Below are 24,977 nucleotides of genomic sequence, written 5' to 3'. Positions count from 1 at the left end.
GTGGACATTAGGTTGGAACAGCTGTTTCTGGCATGACCCCTCTGTTCGTCACTCTCTCCCTGGTATACATTCAGCTGTGGGGACAGGGAGATGGAGTATGGCATTCAGTTTGCTGTGAAATGTGTATGGAAAAGTATAAAAAAGAGAGTTGGGGTTGGTGGGAGCAGACACTATCAGCAGGGTTGTAGACTCAGCTTGTACTGAATCCCGTGGTGTGCTCTGGTGAGGCAAGGTAGGGTTCTGTGGTGAGCTAAGGAACTTCCGGTGTCTGGTGGCTTCACTCCATACTGACAGCTCTATATGATCCCTTGAGGTTGTAGATTCTTGCTTCTATGTTGAGGTGAGCTATGGTGGCTTTCAGTGATTCATTCTGTTAGCTGTGTTGAGAAGCCTCCCTGGTTCATTTTTCTTATTATGTAGGCTGGTTGTTTCTCAGAGTGGTAGAAATGTTCCTGTTTTCTCCTCAAAAGTGACTGGTCCTTGGTAGGATGCAGGACTTGCTGAGATAGATGAAGCAGTTGGTCCTTGGGTGCTTGCTGCCTTGCCTCTCCTCCTGAGGGAGGCGAGGGAGAGTTCACAGAGCCCCAAATTCACCCTGCAGCTTTGATGCAAACCACTCAGGTTCCAAAGGTCTTAGCACCCAGCTTAAAAAAAAAAAGTCCAGAAATAGTTATTAGATAGCCTTGTGCCTTTCACTGTGGCCAGCTGTACCATCAAAGTGTCTCAGTTAGCTCTTCACCTCCTGGCCAGAAGGCTGGGTCTCTTAAGTAGGGTTCACCATAGACCCACATTTTTTCTCAGTTACCTGACAACTTGTAGTGCCTTGTCCAATTCCAAGATCAGAGTCCTTCAGAGGAATCCTTGCCAGAGCACTGGAGTTCATTCTGGTTCGCTGAGAGCTTATACCATGAGCCCAGAAGAAAAAGACCGAGTCACCTGCCGCTGTTTAAAAGGTGAAGGATGGCAGAACATGCTCTGGGGCTGGCTTTGACAAACTGCTTTGTCTTCCTCCCTCCTGCCTGCTTGGATGCCTCTAGGAAAGGGTGGGTTGTGTGCTGGTTTCCTTAAGATGCATGGAGTGTTGGGAAGACACTAACTGCCCTGGAAGGTGTTAGAGGGAAATGTGGTATTTACTACTGAAAGTGAAAACTCAAAGTAGTTGAACTCAAAACAGAACACTTCCCGACTCTAGCAAAATCTTCCTCTATGTATGTTTGCAATCTTCTCTTCCATTCCCTTCCGTTCTGTACAGGTTATTAACTGCTGACAAGAAATTCACATCTCATAAATAATGCTTAAGAGCCATTGCTATATAAATTGAATGTGTTATGAATTGTGATGGGCCTTTTTGTAGCCTTCGATGCCTAGAGCAGGAAGAACAGAAGATGTCATTTTCATTAATTTCTAATGAGGTGCCAATTAAAGGCAGAGAAGATGCTCCAAGGGAAGAGTGGCCAAGCTTCCCTGAATCCTCCGCCCCGGGGCTGTCACCCAGCACTGCAGCGAAGCCTTCTCTGAAACTCCATTAAATTACAGGCTCATCGAGAGCACACACAGACACACTCAGCTTCCCTTTGATCTTCAAAAGAGCAATTTGTAAGGCGAGTTCTGAGCCTTCTCACATAGGACAGCTGTAGGTGATAGGAATTGTTAATTGCCAGGACATTCCCTGAGCTTTCAATAAGGGGTGAATTTTAAAGATGAATTCTTCTCTGCCTCACTGTGACTAGATAACCTTTAAGTCAACAATACCAAAGAAACGCCCTTTTCCTGTGAAATCTTCCTGTGTTTCAGTTAGAACAGGCATGTAGTATGGGTGGGATGTTCCTGCATCCTAGAGTGTTTCCACAGCCTGACTCTGAGGACAGAAGACAGTCACACGGAATAGGTTGCTTGTTGCATTTCCACTTGTCAGGGTGATGAAGTTGATCATTCCTGTTGGAGGTGTATTGTCTCCTAAGGCCCACCTAGAGGGTGTTCTAGGTCTGGCCATGAATCTGTGTGCTATGACCCATCCCCTCATCATGGCTTTATGATTGCTTCTCAAGACCACAGAATTACCTGTCAATTAAGAACTGTGTACGTTTTTGCACGTTTTTAGTATGTGGTGACTTAGCCAACTCCACACAGCCAGTGCTGCTTTTGGGACCTCATGGTAATCTCACTTTCCTGATGGTTTTCTGTTTTCTTCAGAAAACCCACGATGCTGTGGCTGGACCTCTGCAGTCTGTTGTCTTTACACACCTCTGTGGTCATTTTTCCTCTGTCATTCACAGACCAAAGTAACAGGTGTTTGTTGAGATGACCTTACAAAACATTTTGCTAAGTTTTGTGAGGAATAGGGGACACATAGGATGAGCTCATAGACTAGGGCTAACTATGATATCCGTGAGCACTAGCTTGGCAGTGTGTTGGGACATGCTTCTTGGCCCACTCCCAGAGGTTCTAGTTCAGTAAAACAAGTCCATGTTACTATTGGAACCACTCTGGACACCCTTAGTCTTAGAAGCTTTTTTTTTTTTTAAGGAAAAAAAGAAAGGGTTCTCTGGGCCCATCCAATCAAATTAGCAGTGGTCTCCAGGGCTTGTTTTCAACTCTATTTGGAAATAGTTCCCCCCTTGGGCCATCTGAGCTAGTTGTGACCGTCATGGCCTCCCCTTCTGTAAACTGTTTGCTGGGAACACAGACAGACACTGTTGTGTAGAACCAGTCACGGGAGCATAAGTCTACTTCAGGGAACTCACACCAGTGCTGCCCTGGGTTGCCACCTGTGCTCCATTTGTGTCTGTTGACAGTGCCATGCTTTTTCCCAAGCTGCTTCCCCCTTCAGTGACGATCTGTCCTTGATGAGGCATTAGGTTTAGTGTCCTAGTCTGCTTTGACGTAGAAAATTCTTAAAAGCTTTCTGTTTTACAGTATGGACATTTTAAAGCATGTCCCACTTTGCACACATGCACGCACGCGCACACTCACTTTAATGGGTTTTATAATTAGATCATCCCTCATTTGGGGTCTGTTTCCCCCCCCCCCCCCTTTCTTTCTCATTCTTTCTGTTTTTGTTTTTGTTTTTGAGACAGGGTTTCTCTGTGTAGTTTTGGTGCCTGTCCTGGATCTTGTTCTGTAGACCAGACTGGCCTTGAATTCACAGAGATCCTCCTGCCTCTGCCTCCTGAGTGCTGGAATTACAGGCGTGCGCCACCCTGCCCGGCTTAATGGAGTCTGTTGCTTAATGATTTTAGTTGCATTTTTATCAGCCAGCTACAGTACTACACTGTGGTGATGGTTTGCTCAGTTTTCTTGTAGGAGGCTTCTTCCATCAGCTTCTCAATACTAACGTCATTTGATTCACATTCACACCCCAGCTCTTCTCCACCTTCTGCAGTGCACCTGCTGTAACAGTAGGTTAATGTCCTTGAGAGGCTGGGCACTGTGGCACATGCCTTTAATCTCTGTACTCTTGAGACAAAGGCAGGCAGATCTTGACAAGTTAGATGCTCACCTGGTCTATATGTAGAGTTCCAGGCCAACCAAAGCCACATAGGGAGACCCTGTCTAAAACCAAACAAACCAAAGATGTCCTTGAGGCTTGACACCTAGTCGTGAATCTTGCGTGAACCAGCCTCATGTAGCTCACAATGATTTGATTCCACAGTTGCCGTTTGGTGCCAGCAGCATTCTCTAAGTGGGGCCTCCTCCTTCCCTTTTCACCTGTGACTGGGGTGGACTCCTCCCTCCACCCCACTGGCTTATGAGTCAGTGCCATCTGCAGTGTTCTCATGACTCACATTTGGCCAAATTGAAGTTCCTTCGGCCCGGCTCCCATCTCCAGTGACCAGAGGGAGGAGTAGGTGCAGGTCCTTACTCTTTGGCCTAACAAGATGTGTCTAAATCTTAAGGTTGCTCCCCTGTCTGGAACCAGCTGCTTCTCCAGGGACCTGTAAAATGGTTTTTGTATGCAGTGGTTTGCTGGGCCTGACAGGAAAGCATGCACACATGGTTTTCTCTCTCTCTCTCTCTCTCTCTCTCTCTCTCTCTCTCTCTCTCTCTCTCTCTCTCTGTGTGTGTGTGTGTGTGTGTGTGTGTGTGTGTGTGTGTGTGTGTGTGTGTGTTTAACTGAAACAGAAACAGAAGCCTGCCACCAGACAAACCTGCCACCAGACAGCCCTTTGCTAGAGCTGCTACCAAGTCACAAGATACGCTCAGAGGGTGTGGGCGGGGCCTCCCTCCACCTGGACGACTCTGGACTGGCTTCTGCAGTTAAGGAAGAGTGTGGCTTAGACTATAGAGATGGCGCCTGCAGCTGGATGGAACTGACATCAGGTGGTGAGGAGCTGCTAGGAAGGAAGAGAGAGAAAGGTTCCAGTTCTGGGGTGAGGAGGTTGGATGTTGGCTCAGAGTAAGCACCATCAGTGGTTTTGGATGTAGTTAACATGATCTAGCTTTAACTACCATAGCCAGAACTGGTTTAGCTGGTGAGATAGAGAGATCCACTCTGTAGGAGCTCCTGTTTTTGAGTCTAGTAATGAAGACTCCAAGGTGGCAGCTGGGGTGTGTGCTGCATGTGGCTGAAGAGGAAGATGTGTCTTGTCTGTACTCCCAAAAGGAAAAAAAAAAAAAAAAAAACTGGTGGGAATTAGGGTGCACGAGAGAAGCAAAGGATATTAGGAAGCACGCGGCAGGTTGAGAGGTGCCCTGCACCTCCTCTTCTCCCCAGCACTGTGCTTCTGGGAAACAGCAGCTTACCCCTCATGTGCAAGAGTGCTGAGTCCCTGTCCTGCTTGTCATCACAGCAGTGGAAGTGTCAGACCTGCACCCACTCCAGAGGCCCAGCCTGCTGTGCATATGTGGCCAGGTTGGTGTGCTGCCCTACCCCAAGCAAAACAAGCACCAGAGGCTCAGCTCCTCAGGTGCAGAACATCCAGAATATGTCTGCTACCCGTGTCTCCCCCCCCCCCCCTCCCCTGCTGACACCAGTCTCATGACATGGAGGTTTGCTTCTCAGTGGCAGCACTGTGACTGTGTTAGAGCCTGCTGGACAGCTTACCCTGCCTGGATGACATTTTGTAGACAAGAGGGGATTATTCCAGAAAGAATTACTGATATTTTACAGTTTTGATCTCATAATAAATTATTTTTGTTAATTATTTTTTCAGAAAGATTTTTTAAAGTTTTTTAAAATTAATGTACCATAACATTTTACATACCATAAAATTCTCCCACTTTGCAATTCAGAAAATTTTTGTAAATTCATGTAAGTTGAGTAGTCATCACCATTTGGCTTCTGGAAGGACTCTGTTGCCTCTCTGGTCCTTTCACTTTGCTGCCCCAGAGTTTTGCTTTTTCTAGAATTTTAGTATCAGTGGATTCACAGTATACGATATTAGGTCTGTGTCACATGCTATTTTTTGAGCGTCATCTATGTTGCTATTGGCTAGTTATTCTTCCTCTGATGCTGCCACACTGGGAGGGGATAGCCCATGTTTATAAGCTGCATTAAGCATTTTCATGTAAGTCTTTAGGTGGACAGACATGTATGCACCTTAATTTTTATGGGGTAAATATGTGGGGTGGAATGTTAAGTGGTAAATGTGCATCTGACATCAGCTGCAGCCAACAGCCTTCCCAGTGTCCTGTGTCAGTTCCTCGTTCTTCACAGCTTCTGTTCTAGCTTCTTAGTGCCCTTGGCAAACTCAGTACTCATCTTTCTCTCTGGCTGCCTAGCAAGTACCTGCCCACCCAGTGTTATGAATTTTCTTCTCCTTGAACCAGAGAACATTTTGCACACACGAGCATCTTTTCCGTGTGCTTGACTGCCCAGACATCTTGAAGCATCCCTTCACCTTTGAAACATTGTTCATTTTACAAAAAGAGTAACTATCACAACAGAACCCATCAGGCTGGTGGGATAAGACCACAGGACACCCCCCCACCCCCCACCCCCATCCCCGAAGCAGCTCCTGCTTTTGAGTCTGATGATAACAGCTCAGAGTTGCTATCTTAACAATTTCCAACCCATAAATACAAATATCTCTCTTCATTTAGGTTTTTTAAATTATCTTAGCCATGTTTTATATTTCCAGTATATATCTTTGTTCAGGTGTCCTGTGTGTTTGTGCTTAGACTGCACTGTGCCTTCTGTAAGATTGCTACTCCCTTAGCACACAGTTGATTTTCCTGGGGCATCTCTGGCCTGGAAGCCTGGCCAGACTCCCTGTTAGTTCTCCGTTCTGAAAGATGCTGCACACACATGACATGTTGCCTGTGAAAATGCCATCTGCACTTTGCCAGTCTGTGTGCCTGCCTTCCTTTCTCTCTCTCTCTCTCTCTCTCTCTCTCTCTCTCTCTCTCTCTCTCTCTCACGATAGATTTAAACGCTAAGTGCACCTCCAGTATCCTTGCCTTTGTGGTCTTAGGCTGAAATTAAGTCTTTTCAGCATTAAGCATGACTTAGGGTGCACTTCCCATAGCTGCCCTCACCCTAGTGAGCCTTAGGAGTTGTATTTAAGGAATGTGTCAAGGACAGTGTAGGAAACATTTGCATACAGACTACGAAAGCAAATGATTTAGCAGAGAAAGCCATGTGTGGCCTGGAGGAAGATTTTGCCATCTCACAGCTTCACTTGTTTACGTGGAAAGGTGGTCACTTCCTGGATTACGCTGTGGACAGTAGTACTTGGTGTGGCTATTCAGTGCTTATGGCAGTGCCCCCTCTTGCCCTCAGCCTCAGTAGGTGCACCTCCTTCTTACCCCTCCTGCTCTCCTGTCCACACATGACCCCACATTTCTTTGTGAATTCTTTGTGTCTTTTATTCTCTCAGCCAGACCAGTATCTTTGACTCTTTAACGTCCATTTAGTTGAGTCTCTGAATCTCCGCTTAGGATCTAGGACCCTGTAAGTGGTCTCTGGACTAAACTATGAGATAGGGTGAGGTTGCCTGCTTTGTTTAATCCAATTATTTTATATGATTAGAGCTTTAATTTTTCAACTTTGGGGAAAAGTACACTTTGGGTTCTTTCAGCTCACAGAAATTCGAAGTCACAGCTTGCTGTGTGGGACCACACTTGTCTCCTCCTCTAGCCTTAGATACTTGGCTGCGGTAACCCAACAACTGGGCACATTGCCAACACAGGAGACCCTCGCCTGTTGAGGTACATCTATACTAACCCTGTGGCATGCCTTGTTTCCACTCAGTCTGCCATCCAGAGGTGTCCCTCCAGGCCTCTTCCTCCTTACTGAGCTTGTCTGTCACCAACTGAAGGACAGTGGCTTAGACCACCTAATATCCCAGTCCCTTGGGGCTGCAAGAATGGTGACAGAGCATCCGACTGAGTCAAGTACCGGATAGAGTAGGTGCTGGGCTCAGTCTGTCTCCACATTTTCCAAGTCAGCCCTGGCCAAAGCTGACCTCCTTTAATACAGCCTTGCTTGATCAAGTGAACATATGCTAAAAATCCTCTGGCTGCATGACTGCCCCTCTTTCCAGACTGCAAGCATTGCAAGGTGGGGAGGCCATTTTTATTCTTCTGGCTGGCTCCACCCCAACCCCATCCTCGGTGTACAGTAACATGCAGTAACTTGGGAACAGATTGGGAATTTTGTGGGGACATAGGGAATAGTGCCATTCATCATCTGCCTCTGTTTAGGACTTGGGTTGTGTCAGTTTTACTTTGAAAAATGAATTGTAGAGCTGGGCGCAGGCCTTTAATCCCAGCACTCGGGAGGCAGAGCCAGGCGTATCTCTGTGAGTTCCAGGCCAGCCTGGTCTACAGAGTGAGATCCAGGAAAGGCACAAAGCTACTCGGAGAAACCCTGTCGTGGGGGGGGGGGGTGCATTGTAGAATAAGGATACCATGGTTTTTAGAAATAGGTACTCACTACTTTGAAATAAAGTAATCAGAAGTGCTAAAGGATTTGAGTCCACATCTTGTTTTTTTGGTCTCCAAACTGTCCCACTGGGCACCCTAAATGTTTAAGAGGTGACCACAGCCCAGTCTGTCCATTTTTTTCAGCCTTTAGAGGTTAGTGAATGCTAAGAATGTGTGAGGCCTGCTGTGTGAGAACCAGTTGCTGGGGTGTTTGTGGTTTCTCTGGCTGCTTACCGTTTTTGTTTTTAAGATTCATGTTGTTTGTTTGTTCTGGGTTTTGGTTTTTCAAGACAGGGTTTCTTTGTGCAATAGTCCTGGCTATCCTAGAAATCCCTTTGTAAACCAGACTGGCCTTGAACTCACAGAGATCCGCCTGGCTCTGCTTCCTGAGTGCTGGGATTAAAGGCGTGCGCCACCACTACCCGACAGATTCATGTATTTTTGTAAGTGTTTTGCCTAGGTTGTATGTATGTGAACTATGTGCCCACTGCAGCCAGAAGAGGCTGTTGGATCCCCTGACATTGGAGTTATAGTTGATTGCGAGCCACCATGTGGGTGCTGGGAATGAATCTGGGTCCTCTGGAAGAATAGCAAATGCTCTTAACCACTGAGCCATGTCCCCAAACCCCACCCTCCCATGCTGTTCTTAAGTGTGTTCTGCCACTTGAAACTTTGTCTAAACACAGCGTTTCTGGAGGGCGGGGTCTGTATCATTGCCCTCCTTGCCGTCGCTCCTACATCTGGGTTATAGGCGGTGCAGTGGCATTGCCACGTGTGTGTTCTGTTCTTGCCAGTACTGATTCATGTCCTCACTGCCCATGAAAATGGACCTCCTTGCAGGGCACCCTGTGTGGTTGGCCTTCCTGGATGCTTCGTCTTATTACCCATGCCTGATCACGCTGATTCTGTTTGCAGCTGGTTTCTTGCATCTCGGCACTCATTAGCCACAGGAAACAGTGGCTTCTTTCCCCTCTGCTCAGCCAGCATAGACCATGAATACCATGTGCAGATGGCCAGTAAACCCTGCTGACTCCTTGAGCCTGTTGCTTCCTTTCAATGGCCCAGTTCTGACACTTGACTCCTTTGTTAGATGGGTTTTTTTGGTACCACCTTTCCTCCAAGATTAGTGTCAGTAAAGTTTGTGTCTTATTCTGGAAAGTACCTTGACCTAAGCAGACCAAGGTCTTGATGAGGCCACACAACACAGTCCTGGAGACACAGACTCCAGGAAGGCAACCACTTCAGCTTTCCTACCTTGTTGCTTGCAGGAGACAGAACACTACTATCCTATGGTAATAGCAGCAAAAACTGATCTCCCTGAGAGCATTTTAAAGGCCAGTGTGTCTTCCATGAGCCTCAGCCCCATCACTGTGTGATGTGTTCCTGGGTTGTTGGCTCTCATGGTGCCGGTATGGTGGGCATTACAGTTTTCAGTCCCTGCAAGGGCCATGAGAGGTCTGAGCTGGACGGCTGCGAAGCTGCATCCCTCCCTGACCTGGGGGGGAAGAGGGCTCCACACTTCAGGTCTGCTGAGATAGACTTGACACAGCCGGTTTCTGAGACAAAACAAAAAAAGTGATTGTCGGCATGGTGGTTCACTGGAGTGCTCCAAACAGCCAGGTAGCTGGCCTCTCAGCAACTGCCCTGCCGCATGGGATGGTGCAAAGGGTTACCCTCTTCCCTCTTCTCCCCAGGAGGCTTTGCCGACAGAGAAGTGCTTGCAAAATAGCTGCTCTTTGGGTGTCACCAGTCCCAGGTTGTCTCTCCCAGAGACTCCCCTGCTGTCAGGCTCCCCTTTGTGTCTGATCAGAGGCCTCACCCCCCACCCACCCACCCCCACTCCCGCACAAGCTAAAGTGCCTGCAAGACGGTCACGTGGGCCTGTGATGATTCCCCAGCTGTTCCTGTAGCCTTCCAGAGGCTTCACTCACTGGCATGTCTTCTAGGAAGGTCCTACAGGGCTGTAGGGAGCAGGTCTGTGTCCAACACTCTCCTCAAGCCAGAAGTTCCTGTTGAGTATTTAGTTGTCTAGGAAATGGCTGGTTCTGGGTTGTTGTGTGGGGTGACAGGCGGAGGATGCTCCAATTAAAGACAAGAACTGTGGACCCTCAGGGGGCAGTATGGCAGCTATCATTAGAGTTTTTGTGAGGCCAACAAGCCTCTTCCTTCTTGATCACCAGGATGTTCCACACATGTCAGCATCTTCCTTCTTGATCTGTGTCGTCCCTGGCCCTTGGGAGGGGACACCTGAGTCAACACGCTCCTCTACTGTGCCCTGCCAAATTACAGATTTAGCCAGGAAGAGAAGGAAGCCTCTAGATTTACAAGTTAAGGGCCCAGATTTATGTTAATACCCTTGTTTCAATTGAATTCCTTTTCCCTGGAGCTGAACTGTTGTGCCAGGATTAATTTTCTGTTGAATCTGGAGTAACTGACCAAAATACCAGGGAGAGGGAGAATTGAACATCAGTGGGAGCCTGTGATGAGGTTAGTTCTTCACTGTCCACACAGCTGAGTGTGAGCCTGAGAGCCCTCACACTATCTTGATATGTCTGCGTGTGAATCTGTGAGGAGGTGCTTGGACCAATCATAGCAGCAGAAAACAGAACAGACCTGTGAGTGCACAGATGCACATGTCACATCAATCAGTAATGGTGCCTGCTGCACCCTGGTCACTCGTGAAACTAGAACAGGCTTCTCTGGAGTGGGAGAGGGTGCCTCCTGCTAGAGGACCTCCTTTCTGTTTTACTGAGTCCCCTGTTAAAGTTATCTGTTGTGCCGTCTTCAGGGAGTCAGGAGAGTGGGATGGCAGTCTGCCGTGTGCTGTTGTTCTCTGGGGAAGGCGTGCAGCACAGAGGGGATGTGGACCACTTCAGTTACTTCAGGTAGAAGCATCACCAAGGTATCATAACGTGACAGTGATGAGGGCGGGAGTCAACGCTGGCCAGCTGGGAGGAGGCATCCTGAACCAAGAAGATAGTGTGGGACAGTGTGGGACAGCTGATGGTGTGGGTGGAGCCCAGTGCAAAAGAGTACAAGCTGGGGGCTTGTCGGCATTGGCAACTTTATTACTCCTAGCATTGAAGGGTTTTAAGCACAAGAGTGGCATGATCTGGTTTGCATTTTTAAAATACCCCTGTGGGAGAGAAGCAGAAATGATGGTGTATATAGGCTCTCCAGAATACTTAAAGGCTGGTGGCCATACTGGCTTAGCCTCTAGGGAACAGAAAATGAGATGACTTTTTTGGTGATTGTTATTTTATATAATTTGAAGTTTATTATATTCATATATTACATTATTAACAAGTATGAAACAAGTAGATCTCAGGTTTAATTATCCTAAACATCAGCCCATATGTTCCAAAGCCCTTCTAAATGCTGTAAGAGAGGGGGCCTAGCAAGCCATGGTGGAGTCATTGGCCTCTGCATTCCAGCCCTGTTCTTGTTCCTTCAGCATGCTGTGCTTGTTCCTGCCATGGAACCTTTGCATGTGATGGGGAGAAGGGCAGATACAAGACATGATTTAGAGGTTGTCTGAAGAAACCACTCATGAGAATAATAAGGCCCGTGTGAGGGGAAGGGAAGGAGAGGACTCTGGGATTTGAGATGAGTAGTAGCTGGGTGGGCATTTGCCATTTAATGCCAGAAAGCCACAGAGTCTATTTAATGAGCAAAGGAATTTATTTGGGGGTTAACTTACTACCATGAGAGGTTTATCATAGGGTCTGGGAAAGCTGGTTTGCCTGGTCCAAGATCTCAGCATCCAGTACCATGAGGAAGCAAAGAAGAGAGCTGCGTAGGTATATCCCAGGTCTTAAGGGTCCGGACCAGCCATGTACCGGGGCATGTACTTCAAGGTCATGGGCAGTGTAACAGTTACCTGCTACCTCACTAGGAGCGGTCCTTCAAGATCAAAGTTAGAACAGCTACCCACTACATCTCCCTCTTTTGTCTAAATAAGGTGGGAGGGTCAGAAGGGTGACGTCACAAAACATGGACAAGCACAGATGCCAGGAGCCAGGCTGGTAGGGGCTGCTAGGAGGAGAGAGTGAGGATGCAGTCATCCCCTCAAAATCACGGCTGGCCTTTGCTTGTCCCTTAGGTTGAGAGGACATAGTGTCATTGTAACCTCTGCTGCTTTGTCAAGCCTTGTTACTTTGAAAGAAACAAGCACTATCTGAGGTGCCAGGGGTGTGTAGGGAATTACAGAATTGTGATCCTTGGCTTTGTGAAGTCTTGCCAAATAGACCTTGAGATGAAAAAAATTTACACAAATAGCTTTAAAATTACAGTTGTAGCAAGTAATTGAAGTAGTCCAAGATGCCATGAGAATCTAGGAGTTCTTCATGAGGAAGAGATCCTGAAGCTGAGGCCTGAGTGAGCAAAAGTTCATGGCGGAGGGGCACTTGTGTCTAGGACAGTGTGTGAGAGAGAGGCATCCATGGGGGCTGCCCTGGAGGGATGCAGTGCAGTCAGCAGGAAATTGGGATTCACTCTTGGAGTTTGGCAGTCATAGGCAGAAAGCACCTACCTTCTGCTGCTGTGAGGAGCCTTTGGCAACTTGGGAGTCAGTGCATGGTGGCGGGGGTCCTGGGAACTGCCTTCTGATGGTAGCTGTGGAAAAGAGAGCGCACTCAATATTGGGAAGAGCATCCATGGGACTCAGAGATTGAGTGTGAGGAGTTAGGATGATACCAGTCTCAAACAAATAATGGAATAGAGTGTGGCGTTGCAGACAGAGCTTTCAGAATTTTCAGCATGTGTGTGGAGTTTAACCCTGGGGAGAGGGTTTAAGGAGGGCCCAGCCTGAGCAGTTCTTCTCTCTCAAGATCGAGGTGCTGCCCAAGAGCTAGGGGGGACCACAGGAGCAGGTGCCCCAAGCTGCGGGGGTGCTCAGGGCTGAGGCTGCCCAGATAAGAACTGAAGGCTGGCTGAGTTCTAGGCTGCAGCCACTTGGTCCTTGTGTGTGAGCCCTGTCCACCCCATCTCCCTCCCCCCCCCTCGTGCCATGAGCTAGGGCTATGAGGGCAGTGCTTTAGACTCACAGTCTGAACAGTGGGTTATTAGTTCACAGCCATTGCGTCTGACTTCAGATTTGAACTCGTCTAAGTCTTGTTCCCCAGTGGAAGTGTGTTAACATAAACTAAATAAACACGTGGGACCAGGAGGCCAGCTTCCTTCCCCAAATCCCAATCTTCAAGAATGGACAGCAGATGTGAGGCAAATGGTCCTTAAATCAGATTTTGTGAAATACTGAAAAGTGTGCTTGTACTTGTACACATCTCATGGTGACCGTTTTGAGTTTTAGAAGAAAGCAAAAAGCATGTATAGGGGCTGAGGAGATGGTTTAGCAGTTAGAGTCTGGACCCCCAGAACCAACATAAATGCCTTCCAGCACTCAGAAGAGGGTCCCTGGAGCAAGGTGACTGGCTAGACTAGCCATGCCATGCCATGGATTCAGTGAGAGACCCCACCTCAATGAGTGAAGTTTCCAGAATGTAATTGAGGAAGACTCCTGAAGTCAGTCTTGGATGTGCGCCCACACGTGTGCGAACACACACACGCACACACACACGCACACACACACACGCACACACACACACGCACACACACACACACACACACACACACACACACACACACACACACACACACCTGTAGAGACTTCACCTTAAAAGTAGCACACAAAAATGTCTGATGCTGGTGCAGCTTGCGTGCAACTGTGGCAGGGACAACAGCCATTGCTTCTCCCCTGCATCCGTTACCTCTCTAGCCCAGCACCTTAGTGTGAAGATCTCTGTGGTCAAACTTGGAAACACTCTGCCTCTGCCTGAGAAACACACTCACTCTATAGGAGAGCTGCTCTTCCTTGTCCTTAGAAAGTTTCATGTCCCCTTGGTGTGACCACTGCATGCTTTCCAGGTCTTCTGGGTAGTCCTCATATATTAAATGGGGCTTCTCTGCAGTTTGCATTTCCTCAGCAGGAATCTTTACTGAGCTGGTGGTCACTGAGCATGCATCAGCTGCCCATGGAAACAGGTTTGTAGTTGGGGAGGAGAAGGGTGCCTGAGTCTCCACTGAGCAGGGAAGGTAGGTGGGCAGATACTGTCAGAGCCAGACAGCCCTGCCTCAGCTGTGAGGACAGAGCGAAGTCCATTATGAGAAGCCCCAGGGCAGTCTCAGCCACACAGTAGTCAGAGCTGCAGCTGGAGCCCAAGGCCAGTACTCAGTGTCCCAGACACACTCTTAATGGGTCACCTGACAGAGGGCAGGACCCTGTAGGAAGGGACTTGAGCTGGGTCAGGTGGGTGACCTAACCCGTGGTGGGAGGCAGTGAGAGGTGCTCCGGAGAGGAGGGTACCGTGGCCTTTTCAGTCTGATGCCCACTGGCTTCATTGCCCCATGGACATGAGTTATGGAATGAGCTGGTTCTTGCTTGCAAAGATGCTTCCGGGGTGGCTGGTTGGGGCTCAGTTCCCTGGGAACCCTGTGGCCGAGCTGAGCACCGCTGACGCCAGGGTGGCTTCTCTTTGGTCTGGGCTGGAAGGGTCACACTTCCTCTCAGCTACACTGCAGCTGTAGGCCAGCCTTTGGAAGCTGTACCCCATGTCTTGTAGAGGACGAGGAGGTTCAGAAAGAGACCGCCATGCATATCAGGACCCATTGAAAGCAGGTAGGTCACCCCAGAGCAGCTTCTTATTAACCCACAGTGCTTTACTGCAGGCCCAGATGGAGGCCAGTGAGAGAAGAAACAAACAGCCAGAAATGTGGGAGCTCCCAAGGGCCAATGCCCTCAGCTCCTAAAGGGCTTGGAGGAGGTAGAACTTCCAGTGGTGAAATTTCTGTGAGCCATTTCCTGTCAATAAATGTTCAGCTCCACATAGCTGAGCCCAGCGGCTCCTCCTCCTCATGCATGAGGGCTAAAAGGCTTGCTTGGAGGAAAATCTTCACAAGCTGCAGCATCCTTCATGGTGTGGCCACTCTACTCCCCTCCCCCATGATGGCAGGTGGAGGTGAGGGTGAATGTCAGACAGAGGTCAGGTAAAATGAGGGTCCCCAGTGGGTGACAGAGGACCCTGCTAAGACAGGGCAGAGAGTGGTGAGGACATTTTCATGACAGGTGGAGGAGAAGCAGTAGTGAAGGCCAGCAGCAGGGTGGGGCGTGTCGTTTACCGCTGGTGTGTGACAGACTGTAGGCCTTCACTGCGGGCGCTCTCAAGCCCGAGATGAATGTGCTGGGCGGTTCCAGCCCAGCAGTGCATGCATGTGCTCCGAGTTCAGGTCCTGTCTCCTTTTGCTTATGTTAGCCTATTTTGCATTTGTGTGTTTCGGGTGTTTGATTTGGGGAAGACAGATGAACGCTTCTGCTTTAGAACATCCCAGGGGGCTTTGGCAACTTTGGTAACTTTTCTGACTTGCAACTCCTCCTTCCCCTGGGGGGAGACCACGGAGGCCTGCTTGGTGACCCAGTGGGGCTTTGGTCCAGGGCCCGGGGCAGCTGACCCTGACCACCTGATGATGCCTTTCTTCTGCAGCAGGACACAGGCCCAGCTTGCTGAGCTGGGCTCCAGTTCTGGTTCTCGATAATGACTTTCTCTCTACCGTGGGAAGCCAGGGATGGAGGAGGTGTAAAGCAGACATTCCATTCCCCAAACCTGCAGCTGCTTTTCGTGCTCCCAGGTCTGACGAAATAAACGCATTGAGATCTGTTAATACATTTCAGCTACAACTTCTGCCTTGGGCACTGGGTCATGCTATAATTATAAAAAAATAAAACAAAATAGGGATTTCTGCTGGTGGAGTGTAAGTGGCTAACACTTTCCACCCGATGTTCCCAACATGCACTTACAAATGAGCCAGGGGGGCGGTGAGCTGTCCTGAGGCTTAAGAAACTTCCTTGCTGGAAAAATGGGACTTGTTTTTCCAAGGAGCTTCCTGGTCATTTTAGATACAGAAGTCAGGGACATTTACTTTGGTTGATTTTTGTTTTTGTTGTTTCCTTGAGATAGGGGCTCATGTAGCCAGGCTGGTCTCATACTTACTCTGTAGCCAAGGGTGATCTTGAACTTCTGATTTTTTTTTTTTTTTTAGAAGAAACCAGTTGTTGTTGTTTTTTAATTTATTTATTATGTATACAGTGCTCTGTCTGCATGTATCCCTGCAGGCCAGAAGAGGTCGCCAGATCTCATTACAGATGGTTGTGAGCCACCATGTGGTTGCTGGGAATTGAACTCAGGACCTCTGGAAGAGCAGTCGGTGCTCTTAACCACTGAGCCATCTCTCCAGCCCTAACTTCTGATCTTCTTACACCTTCCTACTGCTGGACTTACAGGCATGTGCCCCCGTGCTTGGTTTTATGCTGTGAGAGGGTGCTACATCCCCAGCACTATTCATCTAAAATGACACTAAAGATACCATGTTTGACCTCTATGATGCTGTGATTTGGAGATGGCCCCATGGGGCTGTTGAGGGGTCCTACTTAGGGTCTACTTGCTGTGCCCTTGTAAGGCTGACGGAAGTCAGAACTGTCTGGGACAAGCAAGCATGCTGTGTGGGCAGCTTGCACCCTGCTGTCTCAATGCACACCAGCACAGCCTTTTGCAGGCCTCAGGCCTCAGGCTTGGCAGTATTTTAAAGATCTGCTTGAACCTTCGACAATTTGAAATCCAGATGAGCAGGAAGTGTAAAAGTGAGGTAGGAATACCAAGCAGTTGAGGCTTGTCCTGTCCCAGTCTTTAATCAAACAGCACATGGGGGCTTCCAAGTTGGTGACCTGCAGGAAAGCAAGTGCCTAGTTAATTAAAACCTGAGAGTTCGGAGCTGCCTAGTTTTGCCAGCTTGAAATGGTGTGCTTACTCCGAGATGAAGCCAGTAAACAACATTTCTGCCAGGTGTGGGTTAAACAAAAGGAAATTCTAAGCAGAAAAGAGCACTGATCTTGCTTAGATCCCAGGGTGGGAGGGAGATGCTGGCTTGGCTCCCAGCTCTGCCCTGCCCCCTTTGTAGTGGCCATCCCTGTGGTCAGTGGCAGGGAACATTGAGAAGAGGGAAGTGTGAGGTGGCTACCTTGTTCTGCCTCAGGCCACCTCTGCACTAGGTAGGGTGGGACTCAACAGGTGTGTCAGTCTTTGCTCAGGGGTGAAGCAGGGAATGCTGTTCTGCCACTTTGGACACTCTTAAAACAAGGCACTGAGTTGGGGGGGGGCACACCTTTAATCCCTTTGCTTGAGAGGCAAAGACAGGCAGATCTCTGTGAGTTCGAGGCCAGCCTGGTCTAGATAGTGAGTTCTAGGATAGGCTCAAAGCTACACAGAGAAACCCTGTCTCGGGGGAAAAAAACAACAAGGTGCTGGTTGCCTTGGCCTATCTGCCTACGATGGCATCTGTGCATGCTCTTGTGTCCAGGCTCAGAACATTGAGCCCCTATTGTGACATTAGCTATGGCTGAGCACTTGAATTAACTGGGTGAGTACTAAAGGCCATGGGCCGAGAGAAGAACTTTCTAACAGATGGCATTTTTACACATCAGTCACAGGACATCATTTTCACATCTGTTGGCTAGAGCCATGTGTCCTGTGTCTGAATCCAGATGTGCTAGACCTGGGCCTCCACTGGCTTTTCCTTCCACTTTAAAAAACAAAACCAAAAAAAGGTGTGTGTGTGCTTGCATGTATATGTCCACCACAATCATACCTGGTGCTCATGGAGGTTAGAAGAGGGTATCAGATGCCCTGGAACTGGGGCTAAGGACAGTTATGAGCTGTCATGGTTGGTGCTAGGAAACAAACCCAGGTCCTCCTTCGGAAGAGCAGTATGTGATTTTAATTACCAAGCCATTGCTCCAGCCCCCATCTCCTCCCACCTCTGTGTTCAGGGTGAATCAACTGATCGCTCCTGCTGTCTGCCCCTGGCGAACTTCCTCCTAGACAGAAGTTTCTGCAGTAGGCCCTGAGCCTCTGATACCTCCCCTCCTCTCATGCTCCCACCCTTGCAGGCTTGGCAGGCCCTTGGCAGGATATGGCTACTCCTCTTCCTGGTGCTGCCTGCAGAGGTAAGAGGTCTCCTCTGGCTGCCGATGGGACTGCCCAGCCCCTCTGGAGACCTTCCAACCCACATCCTAGGTTGTGGAGATTGGTACACCTGTGGGTTGCACCTCCCTAGCTCTTGTTCTTCATGCTAAGAGTGGCCTGTCAGAAGCAGGGACAGTGGCTGGTCTACATAGAGAAGGTGCAGTCCGGAGGAGCAAGGCAGGCAGGGCCTTGGAAACAAGATGCTTAGAGGGCCAGCTGCATCTTTGCCCTCCTTTTTAAATGAAGGGTCCGTCCCAGATAGTGCTCCGGAGCCAGTAAGCAGAGATACAAACACAAGTTCCTGAGCGCCTTGTGCATGTGTAATGAAAGTGACTCGGGACAGGTGCCATGTTGCATGTTGGGGGTTGTATGGGTTGAACTGCTCTTGGCAGGTCATGTCTTTACAAATACTGCTGTTCCAGGTGTTCTGTTTGGGGGTGAGCATCAGTTCTCTTCAATCCCCCCCCCCCAGTCCTTTCAAGCACTTACACCATGGCCAGTATATTGAAATTGCTTTCAAAACTGCATGATATTGAAATTGCTTTCAAAACTGCATGCTGCTGAGCAAGGGGGACCTTGGGTAAGGAGGGTGGGGCTCCACGTGCAACAGGAGTGAGTCTCACTTGAGCTGGGAGGGAAAGAACTGTGTGGTGTCCTGGAAGTAACAGCGATGGCATCGCAGTTTTGTTGTCAACTTTGACCTTTTCAAGAATGAAGAACCCAAAACTGTTCTGTCCTCCCTGTGTTTCTGAGGCTCCTAGAATTTGCAGCCTTCCTGCCCCGCCTTTCGGCTTCTAGTGAATGACTTAGAGAAGTATGAGGCTGGCCCAGCCAACAGCAGGCAGTAACCTCAAGTCCTTTTTGTCTGTCACTCAAGAACACCCATCTCTAGAGTAATGCCAAGTTCACAATCCCTGCAGCAGTTTCTGGAAAGGTCTGTGTTCCCAAGAATGGAAGGTAGAGGTTTATTAATCCAGCTGCTCAGCCTGTGCATCATCTGCAGTTCTTTTTTGTAATAAACTTGGTTTTGTTTTGTTTGCTTTAAAAAATGAACTTCCACCCACCAGTTACTCCCACAGTGCAGTATGCATTCCCACCAGGGACAAGTTCCATCCCGTACCTTCCACTAGTGAATGATCATAACAGGACTTGAGTGAAACCTGTGTACATAATAAGCACAGTGTAGCCATGGAGAAGTGGCCGAGCATCTCCCCAGGTTCCTCCCCATGTTGCCTACTCTCCTGAAGGAGCTGCTGCTCTCTATGTTTCCGGCTTGCAGAGTTCAGAGCCAGGCTTCTGGATGCTTCTGACAGGGGCGTGAGATGGAGACTCTTGGCTCGAAGCACCCAAGTAGACAGGGACTGCCAGTGTGTCCTCTTTGCCAGAGGAAGGTAGGATAGGTCTGTACGAGGGCCATGCTGCAGTGTTCCCTATGGATCTGCTTTGACTGAGGGGTCTGAGCTAGCCTGGAAGCTCCAGCTGATTCTGGCTGACTTCCCACAGCTCCACCAGCTCAGGAGAGAGAACCCCCACCATCCTGAAGGAGGGGCAGTAGGTACCCCTTGCCCTTCTCTGTGCTGCATAAGCAGAACTGTGCCAGGGCTTAGTGACGGAAATACCTGTTGGTGCCCCCATCTGGCAGTAGCTTCTCTCACAGGGGGGCTCTTTGCTCCTGAAAGATGGTTGAGCATGTTAGATGGAGGATGTGTACTGAGGGCACAGGCTCTGCTGTGGGATCCTTCAGGAGAGGCAACTGGTATCCAATATCTGGGAATAATGAACTTATCAGTAACTCTAACACACAAGCTCATTAATCTTAACTTTGCTTTCTACCAAGTGGGAGCTCGGCTTCTCAGGAGATGAAGATTTCATCTCTGTTCTTTTCCTTAAACCCAGTCCCAATTTAGAGTCAAACACATGCCCTGCTCTCTTTGGGAAGCAGTTAATAATGTGTTTCTCCAACAGTGGACGGCCCAGGCTGTACCCCTCCACCTACCAGATGGATGCACATGCGCTTGTACACAGCATAAGCAAGCATCTGCTAGGCAGGTGGCTGGTACTTGTGTCTTTGAAGACGCCCCCTCCCCTCCACACGCATCTCCCTGTGTAAGACTGTCTGAGTGAAGTTAATCATAACATTTAGAGCCTCCCACTTCAGGGCCTTGTTGTCTCTGGCCAGTTGGCCTCCAGCTTCCGCTGGTCTATAGTTGCAGAGGGACGGAGGCTGAGGAGTGGCCGCCGTGAGATGCTCCAGACACAGTGAGAACAGGTTAGGAATGTGTTTGGATCCATCAAGGCCTGCCGTCACTGCCGAGGCCCAGGGTCGGGGATGAGGACAGAGGGAGCAGCTGGCTCTGGCAGTGGTCCTCTTGCCAGAGTCTCCTCCTGCACATACCCCGGCCTTTCTCGAGGCTCACTGGGGAGCTAGGAGGGAACAGTCACCCCCATACACCAAGAGGATCCTCCTCATTGCTTGAAGAGCACCCTTGTCCACTGACACATCTCCCTGCTCTGCAGGCCTCTGTCCCTGGGCCTCCTCTTCTCATGTGCCAGTCCTATGTCTCCCTTGGACCTACAGCTGCTCCACAGCTTGGAGGGCAGCCCAGGTAGACGTCCTGAGAGAAGATCTGCATCTCTGCCCTCTCAGGGAGCTAGAGCATAGGGTCCTTGCAGATGACATCAGTCAGCCCTCCAGCAGTTACTCCTCTCCTGTATATTACCTTTTCCGGGCCTGGAAGACACTCAGTTTCAGTCAGGATCCCTATTCACTTGTAGGTGCGTGTGACTCTATCCCCAACCCAGCCCTCCAGGCCTTAGCTGTGTAGGAAACCAGGTCTGTCCTCTGGTGGCTACCACAGCTTGCCAGGGCTTCTGAGCAGGGGAAGGGCTGCAGGTCTCCTTGTACTGGGAGTGGGAAGTGCTGGACCCATGCTAGATGTTGGGGTGCTCAGCAGCGTGAAGCCTTGCACTGATCTCGCATCCCCCGCCATATAGCCTCCTCTTGCAGATGTCAGTGAGGCCCCCAATGATCTGTCTCTTCTGCTTCCTTCCTGCAGGTTACGTGTTCTGTATGTTACACCGCCTCCCCGAGCAGCACGACTGTACATTCGACCACATGGGCCGTGGCCGCGAGGAAGCCATCATGAAAATGGTGAAACTGGACCGGAAAGTGGGGCGCTCCTGCCAGCGCATCGGGGAGGGGTGCTCCTGAAGGCCAGGCAGGGCCACCACACGACGCTGTTCTTAGTTCACTAATGTTAGCCTTATTTAGGACAAAGTCAGCCAGACACCTTGTACTGGGCACGCGTCAGACTACAGCCGGCCGTCTCCTGTCTTTAGCCAGCCATCCTGGTACTGTAGTTTAGGGGTTGATGGTGGATGAAATTGATTTCTGGCTGGTTACTAAGGTGCCTGCTAGCCATTGTATAAAATTAAAACATGAAGAATATTTTTTTTGAGCATGGCTAGTGGATTTAAAACAACACATACCTGTCACTGCTGGAGTCAAACTTACAAAAGCCTTAAGCGGAAAGTGTCCAGAGCGGACGGAGTCACTAGAGGAGGCGCAGGCCTCTCAGCCACACGGGCGGCTTTGACAGGAACTCTTGGTGCCCGGCCTTTCACCTCTTCACTTCTGCTTGGTCCCAGCAGGACCTGATGGCCACGCGTGCCTAGGCCACGGGAGGCTGCTGAGACTGGCCACGTGGCTGGGCTAGGCAGTGGCCTCGCTCTCCCTCAGTGCTGGAAGTGGGTGGGGCAGATTCTCATGGAGGAAGCTTTTTACCTGATGTTATAGGGAAGCTCGTCACACAAGAAGAGGGACAACTTCACTTTGAAAATTAGTTCCACTCAAGACTAGTCCACGCATGATCCCCACCTTTTCTGCACAGGATCCGTGGTCATGACCCACTGGCTCTGGCTGCAGCTTGCCAAGGGCAAGAGTGTTGCTCGTGGCAGCCCTGTGGCTGAGACCTGCGCCTGGGCCTTGGCAACCAGATTTCTGTATTTGGAGTTTTTAAAAAGACATTTCCTAGCCACAAGAATCGGGGTCACTGGGGAAGTGTGGCTCTCCCGGCAGGAGCCTCCTCCCCTGTTCCATGCAGGCCACCTCCCTCAGGGTAGGGTCAGGAAGGGAAGGCAGCGGGTGTACAGGACCGTGGTGTGGCTCGCTCTAGTAGGTTGAGCGGTGGCTGTGGTGGAAGGAAGCTCTCAGCCTGGGCCTGAATGGGGCAGATATGTGGGGCTGGTTAGAACCGTCAGGAGTCAGGTGGGCAGGGCCGGGTAGATGCTGGGATTCTCTTGAAAGCCTGAATCAGGTCTAAGTGCCACACATGCGCCATCTGTCCCAGCTTGGCAAGGGGCCGTCCACACCTGGCTGCTGGTGAACGGTTTAGCTCAGCGACTTTCCTTTGTGTAATTGAGCAAGGTCTGCTCTCCAGATGAACAGTGGACCTGCAAGTACAATGTCTTGATCCAAAATACCGAATAAGAAATCATGTTCTTCCCACCCTACATCCACTCTGCACCCGGCAGATGGGAGCCACTGCAGAATCTCCAGCCTTAATTCTCACTTGATGACCCAGACCAGCGCCTCACTCTAGGGCAGCCCAGGGCACGGGGGCCGGGTCTGCCCAGCGTTTACCGCTGTTGCCAAGCCACAGCCCTCTGGCCACATGGCCATCCTCAGCGAGGCACCATGTGCCCTTCATAGCCCCTCAGGTCCCCAAAGCACTGGGAATGGGGTGCTGGGGACCATGCACCCAGGGACCGCAGCCAGGTTCAAGCCTGCTGGGAGAGCTGAGTGAGGGAGGAAGGGCTTGTTCCCTGCAGTATCTGTTCTGTGAAGTTTGTTAAATGTAAGGGAAGCTGAAATTCTTGTATCTTTAAAGAGGAAATCTTATTTAACCCGTTGTGTCCTAGATTGACTTACACACATAGCCTAGAGCTCAGTTTTAGTTTAACATTGTGAAAATATTAAAAGACTCTTGTAACTTTATTCTTCTTTTTCTCCTGCTGAAAACAATTAAACCAATCGTACGGATATTTGGATTGTCTATTTCGGCGGTTCTCCTAGGGCCCTGGGGGGCCAGGAAATAAACGCACTGCATCCCTGGCCTGTGACAACGCAGGGTGCTCTGCAGTACTCGGGATTTGGGGTGATTTGCCCAGTGAGTGTCCAGTGATCAGCTGCTTCCCTGGTGTGTGTGAGGTCTGCAGGCATTGCACAGGGTGGTGTGTCTGTGGAACCCTCCCTGAGGACCCCAGGTATGGGTGTGTGGGTGCCTGGGACCTGGGGACTTGGATCCAGTACTGGTGAAGCAGCTGCCTACTCCTTCAGGACAGCTCGAGGGAGGAGCAGGTGACTCTGGCATGCAGGGTACACAAACTTTTTGAAAGTTGTACATCAGGCAGAAGAATGGTACCACCAGCCCACAGTTGACAGAGTGATGGAAAATGCTCAGGAAATTCAGAGTGCTTGGTGCGGGGCCGGGAAGCTAGCAGGCAGCCACAGAAGCTTGTCTGGTGGCTACAGGAAGAGAGACCTGGGAAAGCTGTGAGAACTCCTCCACTCCCCAGGCAGAGTCTGCAGGGCTGGGGGAGGGGAGTCTCCTCTGCAACCCCACTCACAGCTGCCTGCCTGAGGAGTAGCAAGTAGATAGGATCCCCTAGTCCTGAGGCCTTTGGAGCTAGAAAGGGTGGTACCTAATGATCTTCCAGTCAGAGGGTGTGGGAAGGTCTTAGATCCTGAAATAGATGCAGAATATTAAGTAAAACAGTATTTGTAACCCCCCCCCCCCCCATCTTATATCCACTGTGGGTGGGTGGATGCTAATGCTATTCTTTTAGTGAGATCTGGGCCTCTGCTAAGAGCCAGGAGTTGGGGGAGGCAGTGCAGAGGTGAGGCTGCTTCCCGCCTGCTCCCGGGCCAGCAGCTCATACCTAGACTTGAGCGTGCAAACTCTCCGTGCTCTGCAATGTAAAGAATGCACAGTAGAGAACCACGGGAGGTGTGCAACCAGCATAAACCCCAGTGGTGAAGACACATGCCCGTGGGAGTGGGAAGACCATCGTGCTGCCTGCCAGCATTTACCTGTCCTCTTGGTCAGCTGGTGTGACCAGGAGTCAAAGGGACACACTGGGACCAGCTCCCACTTTCCTTTCCCTATCCATTTGGGCACAGATAAAGGTTAGTTCCAGAAGTGTGGCAGTCACCCCTGGCAGATGTTTGGGTCACTGACCCTTTGCAGAGACTTGCCGCCTGGTGTTCATCACCCAGGTGTGCAGATGAAACAGTGGAAATAGCGGCCTTGGTGTCTGTGACCACTGTCCCCAGGTTCTTTACGTGTTGTTCTATATAATGTTCCCACTCCCATCTTCCAAGAGGGCTCCCACTAAAACCAGAGACCTGACCCTCGGCCCCTGTGGAAGGGCTGGAGCAAGCCTGGGGAAGCAGGGCCAGAGCTGGCAGCTTTTGCAGTTGGCAGGTGTGGGGAGGTCAGAGGGCTGAAGCACGTCCATGCGGAGTCCATTCTGGCCAGTACGCTGCTGCCAGTGAGAGCTGCCACAGTCCCCCAGGAAAGGGTGGTCAGGGACACAGGAACAGCCCCTACCATGGACAGCAGTGTTGAACACACGACTTGGCAGGATGCTCGAGGCTCCCAGGTGTTAGATTCTAAACCTATCCCAGAAGTCAGGAGCCTCCTGGGAGGACACAGCCAGGCGACAGGAACACAGCAGCATTGAACATGTGTGGAGGCCATGGGCCTTTGCCTTTGTTCAGCTTTTTTCCATGTGGGTATTTGTCAAGTTTTTAAAACAGTAACTTGTAAATTATTTTCATTCCTCATTTGAATTCACTTAGTTTTATACTCATTTTTTTTTCCACTTTTTATTCTGGGGATTGAACCCAGGTCTTGTGCACCCATTGGGCCTGTGAGCCCCCATAACTCTTCCTGGAGAGACCCTAAGTGCTAGGAACCTCGTGCCCTGTGGCCCCTGGGAAATAGGCCCCAGGTGGTTTGGGTTCACAGTGCTCCTCAA

At 49.9% G+C, this 24,977-nt stretch overlaps 1 protein-coding gene across 2 annotated transcripts in view; it reads left to right on the top strand.

Moving 5' to 3' along the window:
* Zfand3 (zinc finger AN1-type containing 3) overlaps positions 1-22,979 on the top strand; it is a 234,702-nt gene extending 211,723 nt beyond the window's left edge. For both annotated transcript variants that reach the window (XM_036167965.1, XM_036167964.1), the window contains one exon: positions 20,993-22,979. In XM_036167965.1, the coding sequence (XP_036023858.1) occupies positions 20,993-21,147 (155 nt within the window). In that variant the 3' untranslated portion in view covers positions 21,148-22,979. The remainder of the gene's footprint in view (positions 1-20,992) is intronic.
* Positions 22,980-24,977: the final 1,998 nt, after the last annotated feature.

The sequence above is a fragment of the Onychomys torridus genome, chromosome 18, assembly GCF_903995425.1.
Source record: "Onychomys torridus chromosome 18, mOncTor1.1, whole genome shotgun sequence".
Classification (NCBI taxonomy): Eukaryota; Metazoa; Chordata; class Mammalia; order Rodentia; family Cricetidae; genus Onychomys; species Onychomys torridus.
Note: the sequence above shows the minus strand (reverse complement) of the source record. Positions and strands in the feature narration are given on the sequence as shown.